Source organism: Trichosurus vulpecula, chromosome 1 (genome assembly GCF_011100635.1).
Source record: "Trichosurus vulpecula isolate mTriVul1 chromosome 1, mTriVul1.pri, whole genome shotgun sequence".
Lineage (NCBI taxonomy): Eukaryota > Metazoa > Chordata > Mammalia > Diprotodontia > Phalangeridae > Trichosurus > Trichosurus vulpecula.
In genome coordinates, this window is record NC_050573.1 from 119,405,161 (window position 1) to 119,431,982 (window position 26,822).

At 36.3% G+C, this 26,822-nt stretch overlaps 1 protein-coding gene across 1 annotated transcript in view; it reads left to right on the top strand.

The window, feature by feature from the left end:
* The window catches only part of MRPL13 (mitochondrial ribosomal protein L13), a 54,554-nt gene that overhangs the window by 7,425 nt on the left and 20,307 nt on the right, over positions 1-26,822 (top strand). The window contains exons 3-6 of the mRNA XM_036741859.1: positions 4,070-4,163; positions 8,096-8,156; positions 12,365-12,451; positions 25,900-26,021. Coding sequence (XP_036597754.1) covers positions 4,070-4,163; positions 8,096-8,156; positions 12,365-12,451; positions 25,900-26,021 — 364 coding nt within the window. The remainder of the gene's footprint in view (positions 1-4,069; positions 4,164-8,095; positions 8,157-12,364; positions 12,452-25,899; positions 26,022-26,822) is intronic.

Genomic DNA, 26,822 nt, shown 5'->3' on the forward strand with positions numbered 1-26,822 from the left:
TATTTTTGATTTGCTTTTAAAAGAAAAAAAGAATAAAGAAAAATCTAGTCTTTAATGTGCCACTGGACTTGGAGTGAGGGAGACCTGAGTTCAAATCCTACCTAGACACTAGCTTTGTGACCCTGGGCAAGACACTCATTCTCTCGCAGACTCAATTTTTTCATCTGCAAAATAGAAATAATAATAGTAGCATGTACCTCGAACTGTTATGAGGAATAAACGAGATGACGTATAAAAGTATTCTGGAAACCTTCAAGTACCAAATAAATGTTAGCTGTTATCAAGTTATTTAACTCTCAGTGCTGCAGTTTCCCATAATAATAGTTCATCTCTAAGATTCCTTCTAGTCCTACATTTTTTTGACTTTATGATCTACTTTTTCAATCCCTTCAGTTCTCCCAATTAACTACAGTATTGCTTTAATTATTCACCAAATATCATACCCCTCTCAATTCTTCTCATAGTTTCTTCTCACTCATAAAATCAAATGCAAAAAGTTAAGCATTTTGTTGATACCTTTTACATTTTATACCACAGTAATTTCCTAGTATTACCCATTCCCCATGAGAACAGAGAAAAGCAGCCAAGCAAAACCAACCTGCACAATAGGCAAGAAACAAATGTATTTTATCATTTCTCCTACCAGGGGTGGGGTGCCTGCACCATTGAGGCCACACGTCCTTGGAGTACAGCCTTTTGACTGAATCCAAGTTTTATGGAACAAATCCTTTTATTAAGGGGATTTGTTCTGTGTGAAGTTTGGATTCAATCGAAGGGCCTCACTTGAGGACCTAGAGGGCCACATGTGGCCTTGGAGCCGCAGGTTCCCCACCCCTGTACCTAGACCAAGATTGACCAGTGTTGTTTGCTTTATATTATTACAGTCATCACATGTGCTCTTCTCCAGGTTATGCTCTTTTGTTTCTGTAAGTCATCTATGCTCCTCCTAGTCAATATTTCCCAATAGTATTCCATTATGTTCGTATGTCAACTTTGTTTAGTCGTTCTCTAATTTATAGTTTGTAATTTAAAAACGTCTACCATGTGCCAGACACCGTGCTGAGCACTTTATAAATGTCCTGTCGTCGGAGCCTCAGAGTGCCGCAGGTGGTGGCACTGTCGTTACCTCCATTTTATAGATGAGAAAACTGAGGTCGGCAGAAGTGAACTGACTTGCCCAGGGTCACACAGCTAGTCATTGTCCGAGGTCAGATTTCAACTCAGGTCCAGGACAGCAGTTCTTTTTTGTTACTTTCTATACACTAACAGCAGTGAGTAGGGAAGATGGAAAGAAATGGACTTATGGCAAAGAGGTGTCATGAAGCTGTTAAAATAGTTGTGGGAACAAAATCATTAATAAGAGAAATGGAAGTAAACCAGAAGCAGTAGGAAGTGGTATTAGCAGCAGAGTTCTCTCCTGATCGTCTTTGGGCATGGGAGGTTCAATATATGATCTTAGAGCACAAGTGAGAGTATAGTCAGATGGATGCAGCTGAATGACTAAATGTAATAAATGGTGATGAATGAATGGATTGATGTGCTTTCTAATGGAATACGCAAGGGATACTGTGGAAGAACTGGTAGGTTTTAGAATTGGAATGGAATTGAAAGATTATTTGTCCAACCCCCTTTTTACTCATTATTCAGAGTAAACTAGGATCTAGAAAGGTTCACTGACTAGCCTAAAGCCACAAACAGCCAGTACTCAAACTTGAATTTTCCTTTAAATTTTACTGATAAATGTGTTCATAACATCATAGTCACTGCCTGACATGCTCTCCCTATAGCAGAGAAATCTAGTCCAGAAAAATCCATCAGTAATGTAACTACAACTATCCTAGTAGCTCAGATTCAATGCTCACTCTGAACTAAGAAGGCGGGGGTGGCAATTAGGCAGGGAAGGGGCTTCAGCTCTGGGTATTCTGATGGTTTAAGTACTGTCTGTTCTCTGGTCCACACTGCCTCTGTCCTTGACCAAGTTTTGTTCAACATGTTTAACAGTCACTGGGATGATGGCATAGAGGGTGTGCTTAGCAAATCAGAAGAAGTCAAAAAATAACTTGAAGGGGCATTTGGTCCCTAGGACCCTGGCCTCAGCAGGCTGAAATAATGGGTCACACCTGAAAAGTGAACTTTGAAAAGATTAAATGGAAAGCCTCATGCATAGGCTAAAATAAACCCACTGCATAAGGTGTTGACAGTATAATTAAGCATTATGGTGGCATGGTTTCTAAGAACTGAAACAGGGCAAAATAAGCAGAACCAAAAATACAATATAAAGCAGGACCACAGCAGTGTATATGAAAAGATCGCTAAAAGGATGTTGAGCTTGGTGTTACTGAAAAGCCAAACAAGGTCCCTAAGAATAAAGAAAATGAAGCATACCCTCCTCCATGAGGGCAGCAGTGTGGGGGTTTACAAGGACAGAGTGTTGTTTACATTTCTAATCTGGAGGAGGGGTGATGAAAAACCATCATTTGGGTAAGAAGATTAAAGGGATCTGAGAGGTCTTCTAGCTCACCCATCTGTTAGCCCATTTTACAGAGGAGGAAACTGAGGCTGCAGAGAGACTCAGTGACATTCCCAAGGTTACCCCCATTAAAGTTAATGGCAGAAGCAGATTTTAAGTTAGGAACTCCAACCACAAACCTTGCGACTTGAAGTAAGAACACAAGGGCATATATAATCATATATAGAATAACTATAAAGAAAATAAATGCAAAGTAGTTAAATACCAGGTTGTTTGGAGGACAGTAGATATTGGAGGTACCAGGAGAGGCTTCTTATAGAAGAAGGTGGTGCTCGGGCTGTATCTTAAAAAAGAGAGGGAGTCTGTGAGGCAGAAGAGAGGAAGGAGCACATTCTAAACCTAGCAGAAAAACCAGTGCAGAAAGTGGATTTGTCATGGGCGTGGATTGTCATGTGTGAGAAACAGAAAAGGGCAGTTTGGCTAGATTTCAGAGTTTGGGAGAAGAAGCAATATACAATGAAGCTGGGAAGATGGGTTGGGGACAGTTTGTGAAAAGCTTTAACAGCTAAAAAGAAGAGTTCATATTTTATCCTCGAGGCAACAGGGTATTACTGGAGTTGGTTGAATACAAGCAATTTAAAGATGATAAGATCATTGTTTAAGAAAAATTTCTTTGGCAGTAAGATACGAAGTAGAGTGGTAAGAGACTTAAGGGAAGGACCAATTAGGAGGCCAACAAGATAACCCAAGCAGGAAACGATAAGGACTGAACTAAGATGGCAGTTGCTGGAGTGGAGAGAAGGGATCAGATGCAAGGAATATGAAAACAGAAACAGCAAGATTTGGCAACGGATTGGGTATGTGGGATGAGGGACAATGCCAGGGTTACAAGCACGAGCAACCAGAAGAGTGGCGATGTCTTCAACAGAAATAGGAAACTTTGCTGGAGGGCTGGGTTTTTGGAGAAAGATACAAGTTTGGTTTTAGACGTGTTGAGTTGGAAATGTCTCTGGGACATTCATTTTGAAATCCAGTAGCCAATTGATAACATGAGACTGGAACTGGGGAGAGACTTGGGTTAGATGTATAGATTTGAGTCACTGGCATAAAGATGATTAAACTGATTAAAGGCATTAAACTGATAAGCGTCAGTGAGGCTGATAAGAGAAGATAAAGGGAAAAGAGTGAGGGGCCTAGGACAGAGCTTTAGGGACCACCCACAGTTCAGGTGCCTGATGTAGATGGTGAGATGATATTGAGAACAAATGGTTAGACAAGTAGAAGGAGAACCAAGAGAGAATGATGTCAACAAAACCCAAAGAAGAAAAGTATCCAGGAGGAAAAAGTGGTCAGCAGATGGATTGAGAAGAACGAGTACTAAAAAGAGAAGCTGGGATTTGGCAAGTGTTGAGAGGATTCAAGGAACCTTCCTACCTTTTATCACTGTAAAAAAATCTGCTGCAGGAGTTTGATATTTCCCTATAATTTGCATTGTGCCATTTTGAGTTTCTTTGGTAACTTTATGCGCTTTTATAAAGGCATTTTTTTCCCCTGAGTCAATTTTTGTATCATTCAAAATTTGAATGCTTTTTATTCTAGGTAAGTGTGGGGATCATGTTGTCATAAAGAACACAAGGCATATTGCATTTTCTGGAAACAAATGGGAACAAAAAGTATACTCTTCGCACACGGGGTAAGTTAAGTGATGACAGTATCAGTGTAGCTAATAAGTTAGCATGATGTTAAGCTTGCTGTTGCTCTTTAAAATTAGTAGCATTATTGGTGTATTTTTAAAAACTGCTTTTTAAATAGATTGTTTTTAAGAAGGAACTGCTTTTATCTTTTCTTTATACCTAAATCACTCTTAAATTGACTGCATACAACTTTTACTTTCAGTCATAATATACCAAAATGTTTGCTACAAGCTGTAATTTTTACTCTACCAAGATATTCCTTTAGCATGAATAGGAACCAGGCTATCGTCCTTTCTTACCTAAATTATTCTGATTTCCTAGTCAGCATTCCAGCCTCATATTTTCATTCCCCTTAATTTATTTTTAAAAAATTTTTAAATTTAATTTTCGTATTTTTAGTTTACAACACTCAGTTCCACAAGTTTTTGAGTTCCAAATTTTCTTCCCCTCCCCCTGGGATGGCATGGACTCTGATATATGTTCTACATATACCTTCTCATTAAACATATTTACACAATAGTCAAGTTGTAAAGAAGAACCATGATCAATGGAGTGAATCATGAGAAAGAAGAAACAAAACCAAAAAAAAAGAGAGAGCAGACAGTTCTTTATCTGGGATGTAGATAGCTCTTTCCATCATGAGACCTTTGGGGCTGTCTTTGAGCCTTGTATTGCTGAGAAGAGCCAAGTCTATCAAAGTTAGTCGTCATAGAATCAATATGTCTGTGGTTGTGTATAGTGTTCTCCTGTTTCTGCTCCTCACTCAGCATCATATTATGTAGTTCTTTCCAGGTTATTCCATATCTTCCCCATTTCTTATAGCACAATAATATTCCATTATATTCATATACCACAACTTGTTTAGCCATTCCCCAATTGATGGGCATCCCCTTGATTTCCAATTCTTTGCTACCACAAAAAGAGCTGCTATAACTATTTTTGTACGTACGGGTCCCTTTCCCCCTTTTGTGATCTCTTTAGGATACAGCCCTAGAAGTGGTATTGCTGGGTCAAAGGGTATGCACGTTTTTATAGCTCTTTGGGCATAGTTCCAAATTGCTCTCCAGAATGGCTGGATCTGTTCACAACTCCACCAACAATGTAACAATGTTCCAATTTTCCCACATCCTCTCCAACATTTATCATTTTCCTGTTTTGTCATGTTAGCCAATCTGACAGGAGAGATATGGTACATAAGAGTTGTTTTGATTTGCATTTCTCTGATCAATAGTGATTTAGAACATTTTTTCATATGCCTATAGATATCTTTAATTCCTCTGAAAACTGCCTGTTCATATCCTTTTACCATTTCTCAATTGGGGAATGACTTATATTCCTATAAATTTGGCTCAGTTCCCTGTATATTTTAGATATGAGGGCTTTATCAGAGACACTAGTTGTAAAGATTTTCTCCCAATTTTCTGCTTCCCTCCTAATCTTTGTTGCATTGGCTTTGTTTATACAAAAACTTTTCAATTTAACATAATCAAAATTATTTGTTTTGCATTTTATAATGCTCTTTATCTTTTCTTGGGTCATGAATTCTTCCCTTTCCCATAAATCGGACAAGTAAACTGTTCCTTGCTCTCCCAAGTTGCCTGTTGTATTAGCCTTTATTCCTAAATCATGAACCCATTTTGACTTTATTTTGGTGTACAGTGTAAGACATTAGTCTGTGCCCAGTTTCTCCCCTACCATTTTCCAATTTTCCCAGCAGTTTTTGTGAAATAGTGAGTTCTCAGCCCAGAAGCTGGATTCTTTGGGTTTATCAAAGGTTAGATTGCTGTAGTCATTGACTACTGCAACTTGTGTACCTAACCTGTTCTACTGATCCACCACTCTGTTTCTTAGCCAGTACCAAATAGTTTTGATGACTGCTGCTTTATAGTACAGTTTAATATCTGGTATGGCTAGGCCACCTTCCCCAGCATTTCTCTTCATTAATTCCCTTGATATTCTGGAACTTTTGTTCTTCCAGATGAATTTTGTTATTATTTTATCCAGCTCTGTAAAATACATTTTTGGTAGTTCAATTGGTGTGGCACTAAGTAAATTAATTTAGGTAAGATTGTCATTTTTATTATATTAGCTCAGCCTAACCACGAGCAACTAATGTTTTTCCATTTGCATTCCTCTTAATTTAAATACAATTGCAAAAACCATTCTTGGAGGAGAATTTCACTATGTCTTTCACTACTATCATACTGAACTCTACGCAGAGCTCTATGGTGCCTTTTTATTTAAATTATCAAAAACATATTTCCCACTAAAATGGTCCCTGTTCTAACCCTGCCTTACAGAATGCATCTCCATTTTTCCCACATGGTATCTCTAGCTTATTGAAACAAACCTCATTGTCTATATCCTGTTTATCTCTCTCCTGGGGATCCTGTGCAGGCCTGGACTCCACTTTCTTTTGGTACATTGAACCAAATCTGTGAGGTCTTGCTGAACTAAACACCCATCTTTACACATTTCAGCTCTATAACTCACTTGCTTCTACTGGTCATTGAGGTTATCTGAGAAATTTAAAGGTCATTAAGAAGATAATAATAAAAAAAAGCAAACAGGATAACAAGATTGTGACCAAATTAAATCTCCACATCGATGCAAAGTATCATTATAGTTAATCTGTCAGTAATAACAACAGTACCCTTTTATGATCTATGATAATGCAAGGAAGTAATGACAGTTCAGAACAACCTACTGTGTGCAAACACAGTGATACACATATATTGGTAATCATCTGTTTATTTGTAATGACTGTTTTCCAATTTTACTTTAAAAACTTTATTAGCATCTTTATAGATTTCAAGGGCAACTTTGATGCCTTCAAGACACACAAAAAAGTACAAATACATTATAGAAATATCATAGTAGTTTATTTCTAAATTATTTTTAAAAAAACCTTTTGAACCAATAACTAAAAGAAGAAAAAAGGATCTCTCAAAATGACATTTCTTCTATCATTAAAAACAAAAATAGCCAGCTATACTACTGTACAGGTTTTCATCCTGCTCCTCAAAATCTCTAAAAATATAGACCTGTGTCATGAACACTGCTGACAGTTTAAACCCCAGAGGCTTAGTACTAGTTGCTTACACAATGCTTTCTAGTCTCCACTTTCTGGATCACCCATCTAAGCTTTTAAGGTCACTCAGCAATCACTTTAGAAGTATTCAATAAAGATCTGAAGGTAACAAAGGCAATAACTCTGCTATTCTCTTGTTCTGTGGTCATGGTTTTAAGGAAGAAAATCATTCTAGGTAAAAGCTAAAACATTTTATCCAGGGTGGAAAAGTAGACAGGAAATAACATTGCTAGCCAGATAGCCAAGACAGAAGTGTCATGGCACTTAATCAGCCAAAAAGATTCACAGTGACCCATTAGCACATTAAGCTTTACTTCTTGGACAGTGTATATACTCAAAAAATATTTTAAAAATCACTTGATCAGCCCGTTCACCTCTACAGAGAAATCTTATATTTGCATGGCAATTTGTACTTTTCAAAGCACCTTCACTTATATTAGCTAATTTGATAATCACAGAAAAATTAAGTAAGTTAACCAAATTTTATCATCACCCAGTGTGAGTCTTTTGTACAGCAGCTCTCTGGTGGCTTTTTGCCATTAACCCCATTTCCCAGACTGTATAACAGTAAGGAAGACTCAGAGAAGGTAGATTCTAAAACTTAAGCAATCCACTGCCAGTTTTACAATGGCCAACATTGCTATCTTAAATCTAAATGGTCAGATAACAAAACTTCAGCACTGTTCAATCATGAATATAATGTAAGCTTAAATTACATTTAAGTTTAAGACATTTTCAGAAAAAAATACTTTAGGAAGAATGATAAAATGATATATTCAGTTGTGGAATATTATGTACCATCCTCCCCTCCCTGTTTAAAAACTTTTGTTTATTTCACAGCTACCCAGGTGGTTTCAGACAAGTTACAGCAGCTCAGCTTCACCAACGGGATCCAGTGGCAGTAAGTCTAATTTTTTTTGCTACTATATTATTTGGAAAACATACCTTAAATATTTCCTCAAAACAAGTCTATCGCTTCTTTCTCTTAATACCTATTATCCTAATTTTATCTCTTTCAATCAAGATACAAAGACTGATTTCAAAAGGAGGCAGCATTATAGTATAATGGAAAGAAGACTGAATTTATAATTGGAGATCTTGGGTTAAAGTGTCAGCTTTGCCACGTGACTTGAGCAAGTTGCTTTCTCTCCAAGCCTTAATTTTCCCCACCTCTAAAATGGAGATGATGATTTTTGAAATAACAACCAGGTCAAAAATGTTTCTTCTCATTTTGAAAACTGTGTTATATTCTTGGTACATATTATTAGACTGTTGAATGCCAAAGTAAATGCCCTATTTTTGGAAGATTAATAGGTTTGAATTAGTTGCCCAAAAGCAAAAGTTCTTAAATGAAAAAGGCCTTTGGAAACATACCTGTTTGATCACAAACCATAACTGTTAGATCAAAGTATGTATTCTCTTTGATGTTTTATAAATTACGCATCTCAAGGTTTTTAATGTTTTAATTTTGTTCTTGTGTATCAATTACACACTAGGAGGCAGTGTGGTCTAACTCTAATTATAAGATCTTAAGCTTTGGAGTTGGAAGGGACCTTAGAAATAAAATAATTCGGCTCCCTCATTTTACACATACACATGAAGAACCTGAAAATTAGAGAAGTTAAATCACTTGCCCAAGGTCACACAGATTGTAAATCATAGTGGTTGGCTTTGCTCCAAGTCCAGCACACTATCCACTAAATTGTGTTACTTAGAAACTCCATAATTTAGCTTTTGAATCAATCAATGATACTTTGCCAAACTCTTAGACTATTTTTTTAAGAACAAAGAACTATAAAATGTTTGAGACAGTCTTACAAAATGTTTCAAAAATTGCCTCCTGTGGTTAGTAAACCAGGATCATTCCTATGCTTTATGCTTTTTGAGAATTTCTGGAACACTATAAGGTTGTGATTTGCCCATGGTCACACAGCTAGTATTTCTCAGAGGCAGAACTTGTACCAAGTTTTCCTGACCCCTGGGCCAGCTTTCTAGTTACTATACTATGCTGCTTCTGGATTCAGAGTGCTATGGATGTTAAGGATGAAAGGTGCCACCTCCCCCATGAAATCTTCTCTGATCCCCTTAATTAATATAATATGTATCTACGAGAGAGAGAGAGAGAGAGAGAGAGAGAGAGACAGAGAGAGAGAGAGAGAGAGAGAGGGAGAGAGAGAGAGAGAGAGGGAGGGAGGAGTGGGGAGGGGAGAGTCAGTCCACAGTAGAATGTAAGTTCCATGATTTCAAGGACTGTTGAGTATCTGCCTTGGTATCACCACAGCCTAGTACAGTGTGGCTGCCAGTTGTATCTTGTTTGTTTTCCATAATATTAAGAAGTAATTAAGATTTAATAATGAAAACTTTTTCCATCTAAAAAAAATACCATTTTTCTTTATACTAACTGATAACATCGGTGTACATTCAGGAGCTTAATGGAATTTGTATACTTGTGTGTTCTCAATTTTCTATAATTTTTTTATTATTTGAAGTCACTAAGACCTACCTCACATAAAAAAGCAAAAATAAAGTTTGAATTTTTAAAAAGTGATAACATATAGTAATTTAAAATTTAAAAAGAACTCTTATAACAGAATCATGAAGTAGGTAGTGCAAATATTATCTGTATTTTGCAGATGAAGAAACTGAGGCTCAAATAGAAGAAATGACTTGGAGTATTGTCAAGAGTGCTCTAATTCCAGTGTCAGGCCTATAGTGTTTCACCACCACAGCACATAAAGCAGTACCATTTATTCTAATCATCCATAGACAGTTGTTCTTACGTAATAAGGAAGAGACTAAATAATTAGAAGAATAAAATCTTAAAATTTGACAACAAGAAGGAACTTTAGGGATTCTGTATTTTTAAAAGCATTAGTCAAATATTCAGATTTTAGACTTTAAAATGAAAGTATTTAGGAACTTTAACTTCCTTCCAGAAATCACAAAAATATAATCTAATTTTTAAAAGAATCTTGTTTAACTATTCCCACAGCTTATTTGCCAATTTTTTTGGAAAAAGGAAGAAAAAATTTAAAACTGGTCATTCTCTGTCAGAAAGTATCCTTTAGGGATTATAGCTTTTGTTTTGCTTACATGTTGATTCATAACGAGCAACTAGCTTCAGGGAAGTGAAGCATGCCTAGCCTGGGCCAGTCCCCAAAATGGAGGTCTTGTGAAGGAAATTGCCAATGAGAGGAGGATGCCAGCATGAGCAATCAAATCAGTAAGCATTTAAGTGCTTACCTTGTGCAAGGCACTGTGCATGGTGGAGAGATATTCCAGGGTGAGAAGGCAGCTAAAGCATGCTAGAAAGTCATGCAATTGACTGAAAGATGTAGAGAATACAAGTTTCCACTATACTTACTGTTTGTTTGGGTTTTTCAGTGGTGGGGAGTGGCAGGAGTGTTTTGGTTGTTTTGGTGGTTATTTTCCTTTTCACTGAATATGATGACTTTATTGATATTATGCAGTGTAGGACTTGATGCTTCTCCCCCTTAAAAGGACTGTGTTTGGAGCATGAAAACTCCAGTGTAGGGACATAGATTAAGGAAGTGAGCTCTGCAGTGGTGGAATTTCTCTTTTGGCTGGTGATGAAGATCCATGACCTTCTACTTTACTCCATGGAGGCCATGTAGACCATGTGGTTTACTATAATTGGTTGCTATAACCATTCTCATTTTCAACCAGTAAATGAACTTGCAAAATGATCATTAAGGATAATACCAGCACTAGCATCTGTTAAAATCACAAGATACAACCTGGTCTTCTACATAACCCAAGATGCCCTTGCAGGATACCTCTGATAACTTGCTTCACCTCTTTCTTGTTATCGAATTGGGCAGGTTTCTCTGGGTGGCAAATCAGATCCACTACAGACACATTAGAAGTAGGAACACAGGGGGGCGGCTAGGTGGTGCAGTGAGTAGAGAACTGGCCCTGGAGTCAGGAGGACCTGAGTTCAAATCCAGCCTCAGACACTTGACACATATACCAGCTGTGTGACCTTGGGCAAGTCACTTAACCCCAACTGCCCTGCCAAAAAAAAAGCAAAAAAAAAAAAAGAAGTAGGAACACAGAAGGCCATGCTTAGGAGCTTCCTAGTCTGCTCAGATAACGACTTTGCCTAGCTGATGCCTTAGTAGCACCATTTATGAGGTTTTGGGTAGTGTCATATCCATCATGTCACAGCTTGCCAGAGGGGCCATCTGCTGTCTTCTGTGTAGGAGAATATTATAGTAATTAGGGTAGGAATTTCGGGTTTTCTCTTTTAGAATGCTAAGGTACCTTTGATGAGTCTTGCCTTTCAAATGGAATGGCAAGCAAAGTGGACTTTTTGTTGTCTTTTGTTTGTTTGATTGAATCAAGAGTCTTTGACCTGCTTAAGAAACTAGAAAGCCCCAGGCCCCACACCTTTTTGCTAAGTAGGCTCTGAGCCCTCAGGGCCCTGAACAATGTATAAGAGCTCTGAGGTTGGCAGTTTGTTTTGGGGGCTCTCACTCACTGGAAGAGTGTCCCTGTGATTTGACCAGTGTGATTTGGAATCAAGAGGACCTTGCTTCAAGTCCTAGCCTGGATCCTTACCATCTGTGTAACTCTGGGCAAATTGTTAATCTCTCTCATCTTTAGTTGCCTCACCTGCAGAATGAGAGTAATTATAGCACTCACTTCAGCAAGTTGTTTTGAAGATCAAATAAACAATGTATGTAAAGTGCTTTGCAGATTTTAAACCACCATATAAATGTGAAGTGTTATTATTAGTATCATTAGCCTAATCAATACCTTTGGTATTATGTGATACAGTTTAGGAAAGGATTGCATAAGTTTATGTTATTTTAAATCTTTCCTTAGTGTTTTTTCCTGCTTTTTCCAGATATTTCAAAATAAATAAAATAAATTTAGCTCAACGCAAACAGCAATACCACAGATACCCCCAACCTCCTTTTTAATGTTTCCTCTTCACTTTATGTAACTCTGTTCTACCTGTTCCCTTTTCTCTCATCCTCACATGAATGTCACATCATATGCTACTCCTGCTTTGTCTCTAAGTCCCAAACTGCATTCTGCTTATTTAACCACATTGTACTCTATCTTTGTGTGTTTGTTTTTCAGATTGTAAAACTAGCTATTTATGGAATGTTGCCAAAGAACCTCCACAGAAGAACCATGATGCAAAGGCTACATCTTTTTCCAGATGAAGTAAGTCTGTTGTTGTTCTTAATGATTATCTTTTCTCTATATTAATTATATTTTTTATTGAAGTCTTTCTCAATCATGTAAATCCATATACATGCTTTTAATAATCTTCTAAATCAGCTTACTAGTTGCTTAAAAATGGGTTCATATATAAGTTTAACATTGATATTAATTTGTCATCTGTGGTTGATTTTAGTGTAATATAGTTACCTTATTTATATTCTTTACATAGTGAATTTTTGTTTTTGCTTCATCTGATAACGTGATTGCAACTCCTACTTTTTTGGATTCATCTGATGCATAGCAAACTTTGTTTTAGCCCCTCATTTTTATCCTGTACATGTCTTTCCTTTTTAGGTATTTTTTTGGTAACCAACAGATTGTTGAATTTTGTTTTTCTTTCTCATCTTCATTTTATGGGATAGTTTCACCCATTCACATTTAAACTTAGGAGAATTAGGTTTATCTTTTTCTCTGTCACTAATATTGGGTTGGGGTTGTTTTTTCTGATTTAGGCTCTTTTTGTTCCTCTCCTTTTGTAAAGTCAGGACTTTGTCTCTTCGGTTATTTTTACTTATTCTACTTTAAGGTAACTATTCCAATAGGTCCTCTTTCCCTCACCCTAAAATCCTCTTGTTTGTCACCCCTTTCCCAACTTGAAGAGTTTCTCTTATTAATCCCCCTTTTCCCCCTCCTTTTATTTAGTTATTCACTTCTTTCCCTCTTTGTAAAAGTCAGTTAACTAGTTAAGTAAAATATCCCACCTCTTTTCTTCCCCTTCAGTTTCACATTTGTTAGATTTTTTTTTCTGTTTTCTGTGTTTTTTCTAAAAAGGATTTATTTCCTTTACTCTCTTCATTAATTCTCTTAACCTTTCTATCCTAGACTTTTATTCTTGATTCCTGGTCCTCATATTTATATATTCATTTTTAGTTTCTTCATTCTCTGTGGATTTAAAGCTTGTGAGGTACCTGTTTTAAATTACTTCTTCTAAACAGTTTCTATGCCTTATAATTCTTGACCCTTCCTCCCCCCTTATTTTTTCTTTTGTGCCTTAGAAATATCAATTCCTTCAGCAAATAGGATAAAAGCATTGCCCTATAGTAGAAATTTTCCTGTGCTTCTGATTGTACAGGTCATTACTATCCAGTCTTTCCCATGATCATTTTTTTTCCCATTTGCTATGAATCACCTCTCTTGGTCCACACACTTCCCATACTTTTTGATGTCAGATTGCCTTCAGGAGCTCTGAGGTAGTGGTCTCTCTGAGTACCACGGAAGGTTCCCATCTCCTGCACCAGAAACATCTCTCCACTTCCTCCATGGGAGTACTCTTCAGTGGGAACCCAACCCACCCCTGAATCAAGATTTCCTTCTTTTTTACTCATTTAAATCTCTCCCTTTGGCACATCACATTGTCCTACAGCCGCCTTCTTCTGACAGACTATAGGAGTAATTTTCCCTTCATTGTTTTTACCATTGGCTTAATTAAGTTACATCTCACATTTCCGTATATATATATAGCATATCATATATATATTCCCATACATATATATTTCCATATATATATGTGTGTGTGTGTGTGTGTGTGTGTGTGTGTGTGTGTGTATGTATATATATAATATATATATATATTCCATATATATATAGCAACCACATCTGAAAACTCAAGAAGGAATATGAACTGGTCTCAAGCCCAAAAAGCATTCCTGGAAGAGCTCAAGGAGAATTTTTAAAACCAAATTAGAGAGGTAAAAGAAAAAATAGAAGAAAAAAAAATTCCCTGATGAGAACAAATTTTTAAAAAGTAAAATTGGCGAAATGGTTAAGGAGGTTCAGAATCTAATTGGAGAGAATGACTTCCTGAAAAGTAAAATTAACCAAATGGAAGGGGAGGTACAGAAGCTAAATGAAGAAAACAATTCATTAAAAATTAGAATTGGGCAAGTAGAATCATCAAGAATCAGTCAAACAAAATCTAAAGAATGAAAAAATAGAAGGAAACATAAAATATCTCGTCAGAAAAACAACTGACCTGGAAAATAGATCCAGGAGAGATTATCTAAGAATTATTGGTGTACCAGAAAGCCATGATAATAAAAAAGAGCCTGGACAGTATCTTCCAAGAAATCATCAAGGATAACTTCCCACAGTCCTAGAACCAAAGGGTAAAATAGTCATCGAAAGAATCTACCTATCACCCCCTGAAAGAGATCCCAAATTGAAAACTCCAAGGAATATAGTAGCCAAATCCCAGAATTACCAGGTCCAGGAGAAAATGCTGCAAGCAGCCAGAAAGAAGCAATTCAAATACTGCAGAACTATAGTCACAATCACGCAGGATCTTGTAGCTTCTACATTAAAAGACAGGAGGAATTGGAATAAGATATTCCGAAAGGCAAAGGAGCTAGGACTACAACCAAGGATCAACTATCCAGCAAAATTGAGCATAATTTTTCAGGCAAGGAGATGGACATTCAGTGAAATAAGGAATTCCAGACCTTCCTGATGAAAAGGCCAGAGCTCAATGGAAAATTTGATCTTCAAATACAAAACCAAAGAGAGAATAAAAAGGTAAACAGGGACAAAAACTTTATTATTCAATAAGAGCAAATTGTTTACATCTTTATATAGGATTATATTGTTTTATATATGTTATATATATATATATATATATATATATGTCAGTCTTGAGAATGGTACAGTTATTATGAAATTAAAAGAGATATACATAGACTGAAGGTATTAGTATAAAGTAACTGATATGATGATAGAAAACCTAATTAAGGGGTGTGAAGGGATTGTTCTAAGAAAAGAGGTAAGGAGGAGGTAGAAAAGGGTAAATTACATCACATGAAGAGGCACAAAAACATATTATAATAGAGGGAAAGAAGGGAGGGAGAAGAGCAGTGTTTGAGCTTTACTGTCATCGGATTTGGTTCAAGGAGGGAATAACATACTCTGAAAAGTATATAGAAATCAAACTTGTCCTACAGGCAGTAGGAGGGCAAAGGAGAAAGAGAAGGGAGGGAAGAAGTAGCAAGGGGAAAAGAGTAAGATAAGGGAGGGGAGTTAATAGAGAGGGAAAACTGAGGAAGATGGTGGTCAAAAGCAAAACTCTTTTGAGGAGTGGAAGGGAAAAGGGAGAAATAAAGCATAAATGGGGGGGGGAGAAATAGGATGGAGAAAAAGACACAGATAGTAGTCATAACTATGAATATGAATGGGATAAACTCTCCCATAAAACAGAGATGGGTAGCAGAATGGATTAAAAACCATAAACCTACAATATGTTGTTTACAAGAAACACATTTGAAACAGGAATACACACAGGGTAAAGGTAAAAGGCTGGAGTAGAATATATTATGCTTCAGCTAAAGTAAAAAAAAAAAACAGGAGTAGCAATCCTAATCTCAGACAAAGCAAAAGCAAAGATAAATCTAATTAAAAGAGATAAGGAAGGAAACTATATCCTGCTAAAAGGTACCATAGACAATGAAGCAATATCATTACTTAACATATATGCACCAAGTGGTTTAGCATTCTTAGAGGAGAAGTTAAGGGAGTTACAGGAAGAAATAGACAGCAAAACTGTATTTAGTGGGGAACCTCAACTGCCCCCTCTCTGAACTTGATAAATCTAACCTCAAAATAAACAAGAAAGAAGTTAAGGAGGTGAATAGAACTTTAGAAAAGGTAGATATGATAGATCTCTGGAGAAAACTGAATGGGAATAAAAAGGAATATACTTTTTCCCAGCAATATATGGCACATACTCAAAAATTGACCAGTACTAGGGCATAAAAAACCTCATAATCCAGTGCAGAAGGGCAGAAATAGTCAATGCATCCTTTTCAGATCATGGTGCAATAAAAATTATTTTTAATAAAAGACCATGGAAAGATAAACTAAAAATTAATTGGAAACTAAATAATCTAATCCGAAAGAATGAATGGGTCAAAGAACAAATCATAGAAACAATAACTTCATTCAAGAGAATGACAATAATGAGACAACATACCAAAACTTACGGGATATAGCAAAAGCAGTTCCTAGGGGAAGTTTTATATCTCTAAATGCTTTCATGAATAAAATAGAGAAAAAGGAGATCAATGAATTGGGCATGCAACTGAAAAAGCTAGAAAAAGAACAAATTGAAAATCCCCAATTAAATATGAAATTAGAAATACTGAATACCAAAGGAGAGAATCAAGAGAATCAAGAAAACTATTGAACTAATAAATTAAGAACTGGTTTTATGAAAAAACCAATACAATTGATAAACCTTTGGTCAATTTGATTTAAAAAAAAGAAACAAGAAAACCAAATTGCCAGTATCAAAAATGAAAAGGTTGAGTTCACCTCCAATGAAGAGGAAATTAAAACAGTAATTAGAAATTATTTTGCCCAATTGTATGCCCGTAAATTTGACAACCTTAGGGAAATGGATGAATAGTTACAAAAATATGAATTGCCCTAGTTAACAAAAAGAGGAAGTAAAATCCCTAAATAACCGCATCTCAGAAAAAGAAATTGAGCAAGCTGTCAATGAACTCCCTAGGAAAAAAAACCTCCAGGGCCAGATGGTTTTACACGTGAATTCTATCAAACATTTAAAGAACAGTTAATTCCCATACTTTGTAGACTATTTTAGAAAATAGGCAAAGGGGCAGCTAGGTGGCGCAGTGAGTAGAGCACCAGCCCTGGAGTCAGGAGGACCTGAGTTCAAATGCGGCCTCAGACACTTGACACTTGTACTAGCTGTGTGACCTTGGGCAAGTCACTTAACCCCAATTGCCCTGCCAAAAAAAAAAAGCAAAAAAAAAAATAGGCAAAGAAGGAGTCCTACCAAATTCTTTTTATGACACAAATATGGTACTAATACCTAAACCAGGAAGAGTCAAAACAGAGAAAGAAAATTATGGACCAATTTCCCTAATGAATATTGATGCAAAAAATTTAAATAAAATATTAGCAAAAAGATTGCAGCAACTTATCACAAGAATACACTGTGACCAGGCAGGATTTATTCCAGGAATGCAAGGCTGATTCAATATTAGGAAAACTATCAGCATAATTGATCATATCAACAATAACACAATTACAGACACGGTATCTGTAAGGAATAGCTTTGATAGACTTGGCTCCTCGCATCAATGCAAAGTTCAAAGACAGCTCCAAAAGACTCATGATGGAGAAAGCTATGCACATCCAGAGAAAGAATTATGGAGTCTGAATGCAAATTGAGGCAAACAATTTGCTCTTTCTTTTTTCCTTCTTTTTTGGTTTCATTTCTTCTTTCTCATGATTCATTCCATGGGTTATAATTCTTCTTTACAACTGGACTATTATGTAAATATGTTCAATGTGAAGGTATATGTAGAACCTACATTGGATTACATGCTGTCTTGGGGAGGCAGGGAGAGGGAGGAAGAGAAAATTTGGATCCTAAAAAATTGTGTGTTGTAAACTAAAAATAAAAAAAAATGTATAATTTTAAAAAAGAAAAGAATGGCTTAGATGATTAGAAAGATGTTGCTGATCATATTTGCCAGTATAATAATAAATGACTGTAGTATCTAAATTAAGTTATGAATTTAGTGCTATTGCAATCAAGATACCAAGAGAATATCTTAGAAAGCTAGACAAAATCAGTTTAGCAAAACAAAAGGTGAGAATCTCAAGGGAGATAATGAAAAGAAGAAAGAATAAAGAGAGAACAGCACTTTAAGAACTCCAGTTATACTGTAAAACAGTAATCCTCAAAAATTTTTGACTCTAATTTCAAAGTGAAAGGTAAATCAGTAGAGCAAGCTGGATAAGGAAGAATGAGAAACACTTGAACATAGCAAATCTAAGAATGTAAATTGCTAAGGAATAACACCCTATTTGAGAAGCACTGGGGAAAACCTTCTAGTTTGGTAAAAGTTAACTTTAGACTTATCTAATACCACATACTACAGTAAGCTAAAAATGGATACATGACCTCAATATTTAAAGTCACACCAAAAGAAAATTTATAAGAGAACCAGATCAAATTCTCTTTCATAAAATCAGAATTTTTCACAGCCCTGGCTAGGAGTGTTCTTAACCAAACAAGAAATAGAAGCAATCACAAAAAGTAAACTAGATGATTTGGATTACATGCATTTGAAAAGCTTTTAAACCCAACAATATTAATGCAAGAAGCAGGATACAAAATCCTAGGTAAGACGGAAAAGTCGGAAAAAATATCTGCATCTGATAATCTCTACTAAGAGTCTGATATCCTAGGTATACAGGGAACTAACAGAGATATTTTAGATCAAGAGCCATTCTCCAGTAGATAATTTGGGCAAAGGATATGAACAGACAGTTCTCAAATAATTACCAACTATGAAAAACCATATGAAAGATTGCTCCAAATCACTAATATCTTTCAAAAATTCAAAACAATTCTGAAGTTTTACTTCATACTCACAAGATTGGCGAAGATGAAGACTAATTGTTGTTTTTACTCATGTCTGATTCTTCATGACCACATTTGGGGTTTTCTTGGCAACTATACTGGAGTGGTTTGCCATTTAATTCTCCACCTCATTTTACAGATGAGAAAACTGAGGGAAACAGGGTGAAGTTACTTGCCCAGGGTCACACAGTAAGTATGTGTGGCCAGGTTTGATCTCAGGAAGATTAGTCTTCGTGACTCCAGGCCTGGCACTCTACTACATCACCTATGGCCTTGACACTGGGAATAGTCAAATTTTAGAGGGCTTGTGGAAAAAGAAGCACACTGATGCATTGGTAGAAGAACAATGAACTGCTCCAGTTACTCTGGAAAGCAGTCTGATATTGTCAGTCAATCAGCAAAATTATTAAGTGCCTACTGTGTGCTGTGCACTGGAGATACAAATAATGAAACAGTTCCAACTTGTAAGAAACTTACATTCTGATGGGGAGACAAGTAGATATACAATATATGCAGCATAAACATAAATACATATATATATATAAATATAAGATTATTTGATAGAGAAGGTGGAAATGTTATGTTTAGGAAATGATGGAGATCTAAAGGACAGTAATTTTTTTAAATCGAGGTGGGTTTTGTATAGTAAATATAATTTTTTGTTATTTTAAATACACTGCTTAAGATTAATGGACACAATGAAGTGATCATTTAAACATTGGATGACAGGTGATAACTTAATAAATTGAGAACTGGAAGGTCGTTTGGTTCAGTCTCCTCATCTTACAGATGATGAAACAAGCCCAGTCACTAACTTAAGTCACTAGCGCACAGTCTGACAGGTAATAAATGACAGAGACAGAATTTGAACTCAGTTCCTCTGAGTCCAGAGCTGCTGCTCTTTTCCCCACTCTGCCATGCTGCCTTAAATGACTTAAATGGTTTTGTGTTGCTAGTGTAGTCACTCAGCATTTATCGACAGCCTACAATGTGCCAGGCACAGTGCTTTGTACTCATAATTTTAATTATGCAATTCATATCAGTAACATTTTGTTGTTCTTGTGGTTCTACGGCATCATAATAAGTGCTCATGTCTTAACTGAGCCATGTACATGCTTACTTGAGCATAGGCCTTAAAAGCATTAATTATATCATCTGTAAAAAGAATTTGAAGTGTTTTGATTTGCTTCTCATGATCTTAAAGATAACTAATGTGAGTCATGGAAAAGCAAGTTGGTTTTAATTTCTCTAAGACCATGAATTTTGTATCTTATTTTGCAAAATTAATCACAGATTGCTATGATCTAAAGCTTGAAGATACCTTAAGTTTGCCTCCATTTTACAAAAGAAAAAACTGATAATCAGAGAGGTTGCATAAAAAAGCCATATAATTCTTATATTAGAACATGGATACAATACCAGGTTTCCTGAGTCCAAGGCCAATGTTCTTTCTGCTTCAGGAACTTTTAAATCATTTTATGAAGCTTAATTTTACCATAAAACATTTATTTCTAATACTGCTGTTTCTGTAGTACCTCTTATAATACACATAAATATTGATATTAGTAACTATTATAGCATATATATGTTACATCTTATCAAGTACCTTGAAGCCTTTTATATGAAGAATTAGATGAGATAAAATTGTGTCCTTTGGGGCACATTAACTCCCTAATCCATTTGATGCTGTGTATGTGTATCTCCTAGGGCACAAAATATTGCCTGAATAGAATGGCCTGAAAGTATTCTTGTGCTTGCTTGTAAGTCAGATCATTTAATTCTTTATTGTGTCCCTGAGGCTCTCTCAAAGAGGAAGTAGGAAAATTTTTGCTATCCAAGGTCATATTGCCTCCTTTGTATTATCAGAATTATCGGTACTAGTCTTGACTCTTACTTCATTTTAAGAACTTACATCATCAGATGGTATTTAACTCCACTTATGAAGTACTCAGGATTGAGTACTATTTAGCTACTGATGATACTAAGAGAGAAATGATTTCTATACTCCAGTTTAAAATTTTAAGTCAGACTCTGCCATTGTTCCTCCATCAGAATGATTTTTCTAAAGCATAGGTCTTACCATGTCAAATATTAAAGTTATCTATTTGGCATTTAAAGCTCTTTATAGCCTCTTCCAAACTTTCCAGGTTTCTTATACTTCAGTCTCCTTCGCATACTCTGGCATTCAGCTACACTGGCCAAATATACTATTTCTTGAAAACAGCAATTTTTTCTCTCCATGACTTCATACTGCCCTTCCTCCATGTCTGGAATGTTCAGTCCCTCACCTCTGCTGCTCCATTTCCCTACCTTCCTTCAAGATTCAGCTCAAACCCCATCTTTTGTAGATCTTCCAAACTGCTAATGCCTTTTCCTCTAAGATTACCTTTTACCTACTCTGTGTATCTGGTATGGCTCTCATTATTTGCATCTTGTCTCCAGTTAGAATAAAAGCCTGATGGCAAAGACTATTTTTGTTTTTCTTTGTATCCCTAGTGCTTAGCACAGTGTTGGCTCACAGTAGTCAGTAAAAAACTTAGTTAAGGTTTATTAAGCACTTACTATGTGCCAGACACAGTGCTAAGTGCTGGGGTTACAAATAAGAAAAAAAGAAAACCAGCTCCTGCCTCAAGGAGCTTACAGTCTAATGGGGGAAGAAACACTCAACAGGAAGCTACAAAGGGAATGGGGAAGGTACCCAACTTGGGGCCTGGTAGAGAAGCAGAGTAGTACAACCAGGTGAGAAATGAGGTGTTCTGAGCTGAATTCCTTCCTTGAATGGAATGAAGTGGAAGTTTCTTTGTTTTGTTTTTCTGCCCTTTTTGAGATTAGGTCTCCCTATCTGGTTATGTTTGGAAGGACAGCAGTGTTGTAAGATTAGGCCTGGTGGTCTTGAGACCACCATGACAGTCTCACTTTAAGGGAGACTCCAAGTTTACAGAACATACCCATGGAAGAATACTGACAGTAAAATTTTTCGAAGGTTAGTACAACTGTGCCCCCCCAAATAATATTTTATTTATCACCAGCTTGTTTTTCTCCCAGATAACAAACCCTCAGAATAATATTTTGACCTTATATGCAAATCAGCCATCTCCAAAGTCAAAGTATAAGAACTCCATCTTCAGAAGAGCACGTTGTAGCACACGTGTTGCAACTCCCCTCCAGCTGTAGCCCACTTTCCTGCTGAATGGAGCTGTCTCTTTGCTCTCTAACGCCACACTACCCTTACTTGATTTGTATGTTTGTGTGTATGTCTGAGTTGGGTCTCTTTTTCCTCTTTCCCTTTGTCTGTCTTCCCCATTGCTTGCAATAAAGCTTTGTGTTGAACTGCTTCCCATTGTTTTATATATTGTTCTCAGCATCCAAGCTCATTAAGGGGTTGTTTTTCCCAAAGTTTTTGGCTGGCCTACAGGCCCTTCCTTAGACATAAACTGGGTACCTGAACAAGGGCTTAACCACAGCCACACCTACTCTGGGGGGTATGGCACTGTGGGCCCAGCTATAGAAAGCAAGCGTCAATGAAGGACTCCCTTATACCAGAGGACTGTCACAAAACAAGCAGCCACTCATAGATCCAATCCCCTGCTCTTCAGCATGGAAGCTTTGGCCTGCTCTGTTTTCCTACACTAGGCCAATCTACTCCTCTTTAGGAATCTTTCTTCCCCCCGCCCACTTCTCCATTGCCTGGGGCTTGCTATATTGTCAATCTTAGTGAAGACCTTCATTTGTCTTTAACTCATGACAGCTTAAAACTCCTGAATTCAAGTGATCAGCCTTAGCTTCCCCAGAAACAAGGATTTTAGGTATGAGCTACCACTCCTAACTTTATAATCGGTACTCATGCCCCATTTCTCCAAGATTTAAATCTATTGGCAGTTTCCTCTAGTATTTCAACACAAGACTTTAGGTAATCTACATTTTATACCTGCTTTTAAAAAAATCTTTAGTTTTACTAGTATTCTTTATCTTTGTCTCCCACTGCCCCTGCCCAAACAATTTAAAACAAACAAAAGTAAACATAGTCTATCAAAACAAATCCTCATATTTGCATGTCTCATTATGGATTTTATGTCCATCACCTCTCTGGCTGGTGAGTGGAATGATTTGTCTTCAGTCCTCTGGACTCATGATTTATCATTCATTAATCAGAGTTCAATGTCTTTTAACATTATTTTTCTCAATAAAAGTTCTCAGTGTGCAAATTGTTCTACTTCTGCTCACTCCACTTTATCAAATTAGAGATCTCTTCCCTGTTTCCTCTGAGACTGTCCATTTTCTCATTTCTTATGGTACAGTAATATTCCATTACATTCATATACCACACTTTGTTTAGCTATACCCCAGTAGATGGGAACCCCTTTGGTTTCCAGTTTTTTGCTACTATGAAAAAAGCTACTATAAATATTTTTCTACACATGGGCCTTTTCCCCCCTTTCTTTGATCTCTTTAGAACATAGGCAGTGTAGTAGCATAGTTGACTTTAAAGGTACACACAATTCAGTAAGTTTTTGTGAATAATTCCAAATTGCTTTTTAGGATGGCTGTACCAATCCCCAGCTCTACCAACTATGCACTGATGTGCCTGTTTTTCCTATAGTCCCTCCAACGTGTCATTTTCTTCTTTTGTCAAACCTGGTGGGGGTGAGGTAGAACCTCAGAGTTCCTCTAATTTGTACTTCTCTTTTAGCGATTTGGAGCATTTTTCATATGGTTACATAGATGGCTTAGATTTTGAAAGCGTCCTATTCTTCCCATGTCTGTCTTAACAGTTCTCTGAAAGATGGTCTTTAAAGCTCCTTTAAGAGACCTAAACTAGCCCAGTCTTTGCTCTAGAATAAATATTATTGATACTAATTATTTGTGGCAACTACCATATTAACTTTGATCAAGTTGTTATGTAGTTGTCATATAGCCAGACTTGGTAGTACAGTGAGTTCATTGTATAGTCCAACTACATAGTAGAAATAAGATTAGTCTGCATGACTTGTTGATGAAGCTACAGTGATTCTGAATGATGAGTGTTTGTCTAAGTGCTCACAGATTGTGTGATTTTTAAAATATAGGGTGTCCCTAAAGTCTGTACACACAGGAATATTGACAGCAATGTGGAGTTATTGCATCCAGTTCATGTGAATCTTGCAAAGCTCATCAACCTTTGCATCACAAATGATGGAGATCATGTTGAAGATGTTATTTGTTAATATTCCAATTAAATAAAATATGGTTGAAAATTTTATTCATTTCATTTCTTGAAAATTTGCATTTTTGCCTATGTGTCCAAACTTTAGGAACACCGTGTGTGTGTGTGTGTGTGTGTGTGTGTGTGTGTGTGTGTGTGTGTATTTTGAAGCATTTTGCCAGGAATTGAACCTAAACTTACTGGCTCATAATTTGAAGACATTATCTTCCTACTTTTTGGAAAATCAGAATAACATTTGTCCATTTCTATTTGCCAAATTATATAATCTTAGAATTGAAAAAGATCTCATAGTCCACCTAATCTAGCCCCTACCTGAACAGAAACCCCCTCTACGATGCACTTAACAGGTGATCATCCAGACTTTGTTTAAGACCTCCAGCAAAGATGAATTTGGTGAAAAGGCAGCCCATTCCAGTGTTGGGTAGCTCTGATAGTTAGAGATTTTTTTTGCTTATAGACAGATCTTCACTTCATACATAGTTAATTATATCACCTTTCTCTTCCTTTTCATTCCTCCTATCTTTTTTTCCTTCCCTTCTTTCCTCCTTCTTCCCTTCTTTCCTTCCTTCATTATTTCCCTCCCTCCCTGTCTCACTGAGACTGGAAGTACATGGGCTATTCATGGAACCAGTACCACTACTGATCAGCATGGAAGCTTTGATTTACTTTATGTCCAACCTGGGCTAGTTCTCCTCTCCTTAAGCAGCCTGGTGCTGCCCATCCTCTTCCTTCTAGAACTCACCATATTGATTCCAAATTAATGTGGACAGCCAATTGGCTTAGCCCACTGCAGTTCAAAACTCTGGTGCTTAAGAGATCCACCAGTCTCAACCTCCCCAGTATTTGGGATTACAAGCATGCACCACTGCAGCTGTCTAGCAGTGTCTTCCTTACAGTTTCTCCTTACCTCTAGTCTCTGTCCTTTTCTGTTCATTTTACATATGCCTGTCAGGCTAGCAATCTGATATAACATTCATGTCAATTCTTTCTCCAAAACATACAGTGACTCCCTCTTTCCTACCACATCAAGTCTCTGGAGCTCTTCTTCCTGGTTTTTAAGACTTTGTATAATTTAGCCCAACCAAAATCTTAGTTTTTCACTATTCCCCATATATCCTCTCTATAAAATAGGTACTTTTGAAGTACTTGTTCACATCAAGAGCGTTTACATTAGCCATTTTATTGAACTAATTATTTATTGGTTGAGTGTTCTTTTGTTTTTTTCTTTCAATTATGAGGATAAGGACCATGTTATCTATGACATGGTTTTACAGTACCTTTCTGTTTCACCTTTATGACATCATGCAGTATTTTGGAAATGAAAAGTATTTGTTAGGTTTTGGTTTAAATTGAAGTCATAATTTGTTAAATTTTACTTCATATAACAATTTGGAAATGTTTTCCATATTACATAAATTTATTTCACTTGTTTTTAGAGTTTTTTATAGATTGCTTTGTTTTTTTTCCGTCTCCTAGATTTCCTCATCCATCCATCCTTCACTTCCCCCTTCCCCTTCCCAAATACTTATCCTCTACACAACAAAGATTTTTTTTTTTAAAGAAAAAGAAGAGGAAAAAATTCAGAAAAACTCTCTAATATATTAAAAAAAACATCATTATATGCAAAGTTCTACATTCCTGGACCATTCCCACCCCCACCTTTGGATGGGATAGGATGATAAAAGCAGGGGAGGGTATCCTCCAATATCTTCCTCCTTAATTTCATAGGATTTTTTTTTAATATTAAAAGATTTTAAGAATTTTTTAATTACTTAAAATGAAACAAAATCTCAATTGTAGGAGATTCCAGAAGACATACTTAAAAATATAGTAGAAGAGCTTCCTCAGCCACGAAAAATACCTAGAAGGCTAGATGAATATACCCAAGAAGAAATTGATGCTTTTCCAAGATTATGGACTCCGTAAGTCTCAGTTATTATTATTTTATTACTTTTTAATCTGAATTTAGTTTGTTCTGTAAACTTCAATTAAGTGACAATTTCCTTAAGGCCGAGGAATTTTATTAAAACCTTATAATTAAAATAATTAATTTTATTTATTTCTATTCTCTCCACAACACTTAATGCTATTATCTGCTCACAGCAAGTGCTTAGAAAATGCGAGTCAACAGAATGAATGTCTTTCACCCAAAATTTTGAACCCTTAGAGTGACAAGTAAAGGGTCCTTCTGTTGCAGGTTATTTTAAAGGACATTGTATTTTTATCGCTTTTTTTATATGTAAGCTCTACAGTTAACAGTCTTGCCATTCAAATAGCTATAAGTGACCAACAAGACATAGAGATACACTTTGTATAATTGTGATTTTATCAGACAGTTTGGCAGTTAATTCAGAGTGAAATAAGCTATTTACCATTTTATATTTTTATCTTGCCTTGCCAGTTCATTTGTGAGGATACATCTTTGTATCCCCAATACTTAGTGTGCCTAGTATTTTGGAAACCTTTAAGGACTCAGAAAATATTAACCATCATTATTACACTGCTTCGTCCAAGGTAGATGTATGATAATGGTAGTAAGTATACTACTTTTAATTAACAACAACAACGAAAAAAAAAACAAAATCAAGACATTTAAGATAATTTCTTCAACACAAAAAGTTGTTCCTGTTTTTCTCTTCTTTTTTGTGTGATTAATAAAATAAAATACACAATTGCCTTGCTTGCCCTAATATTCTAATGCAGCGTCTTCTCCAAGGGAGAAG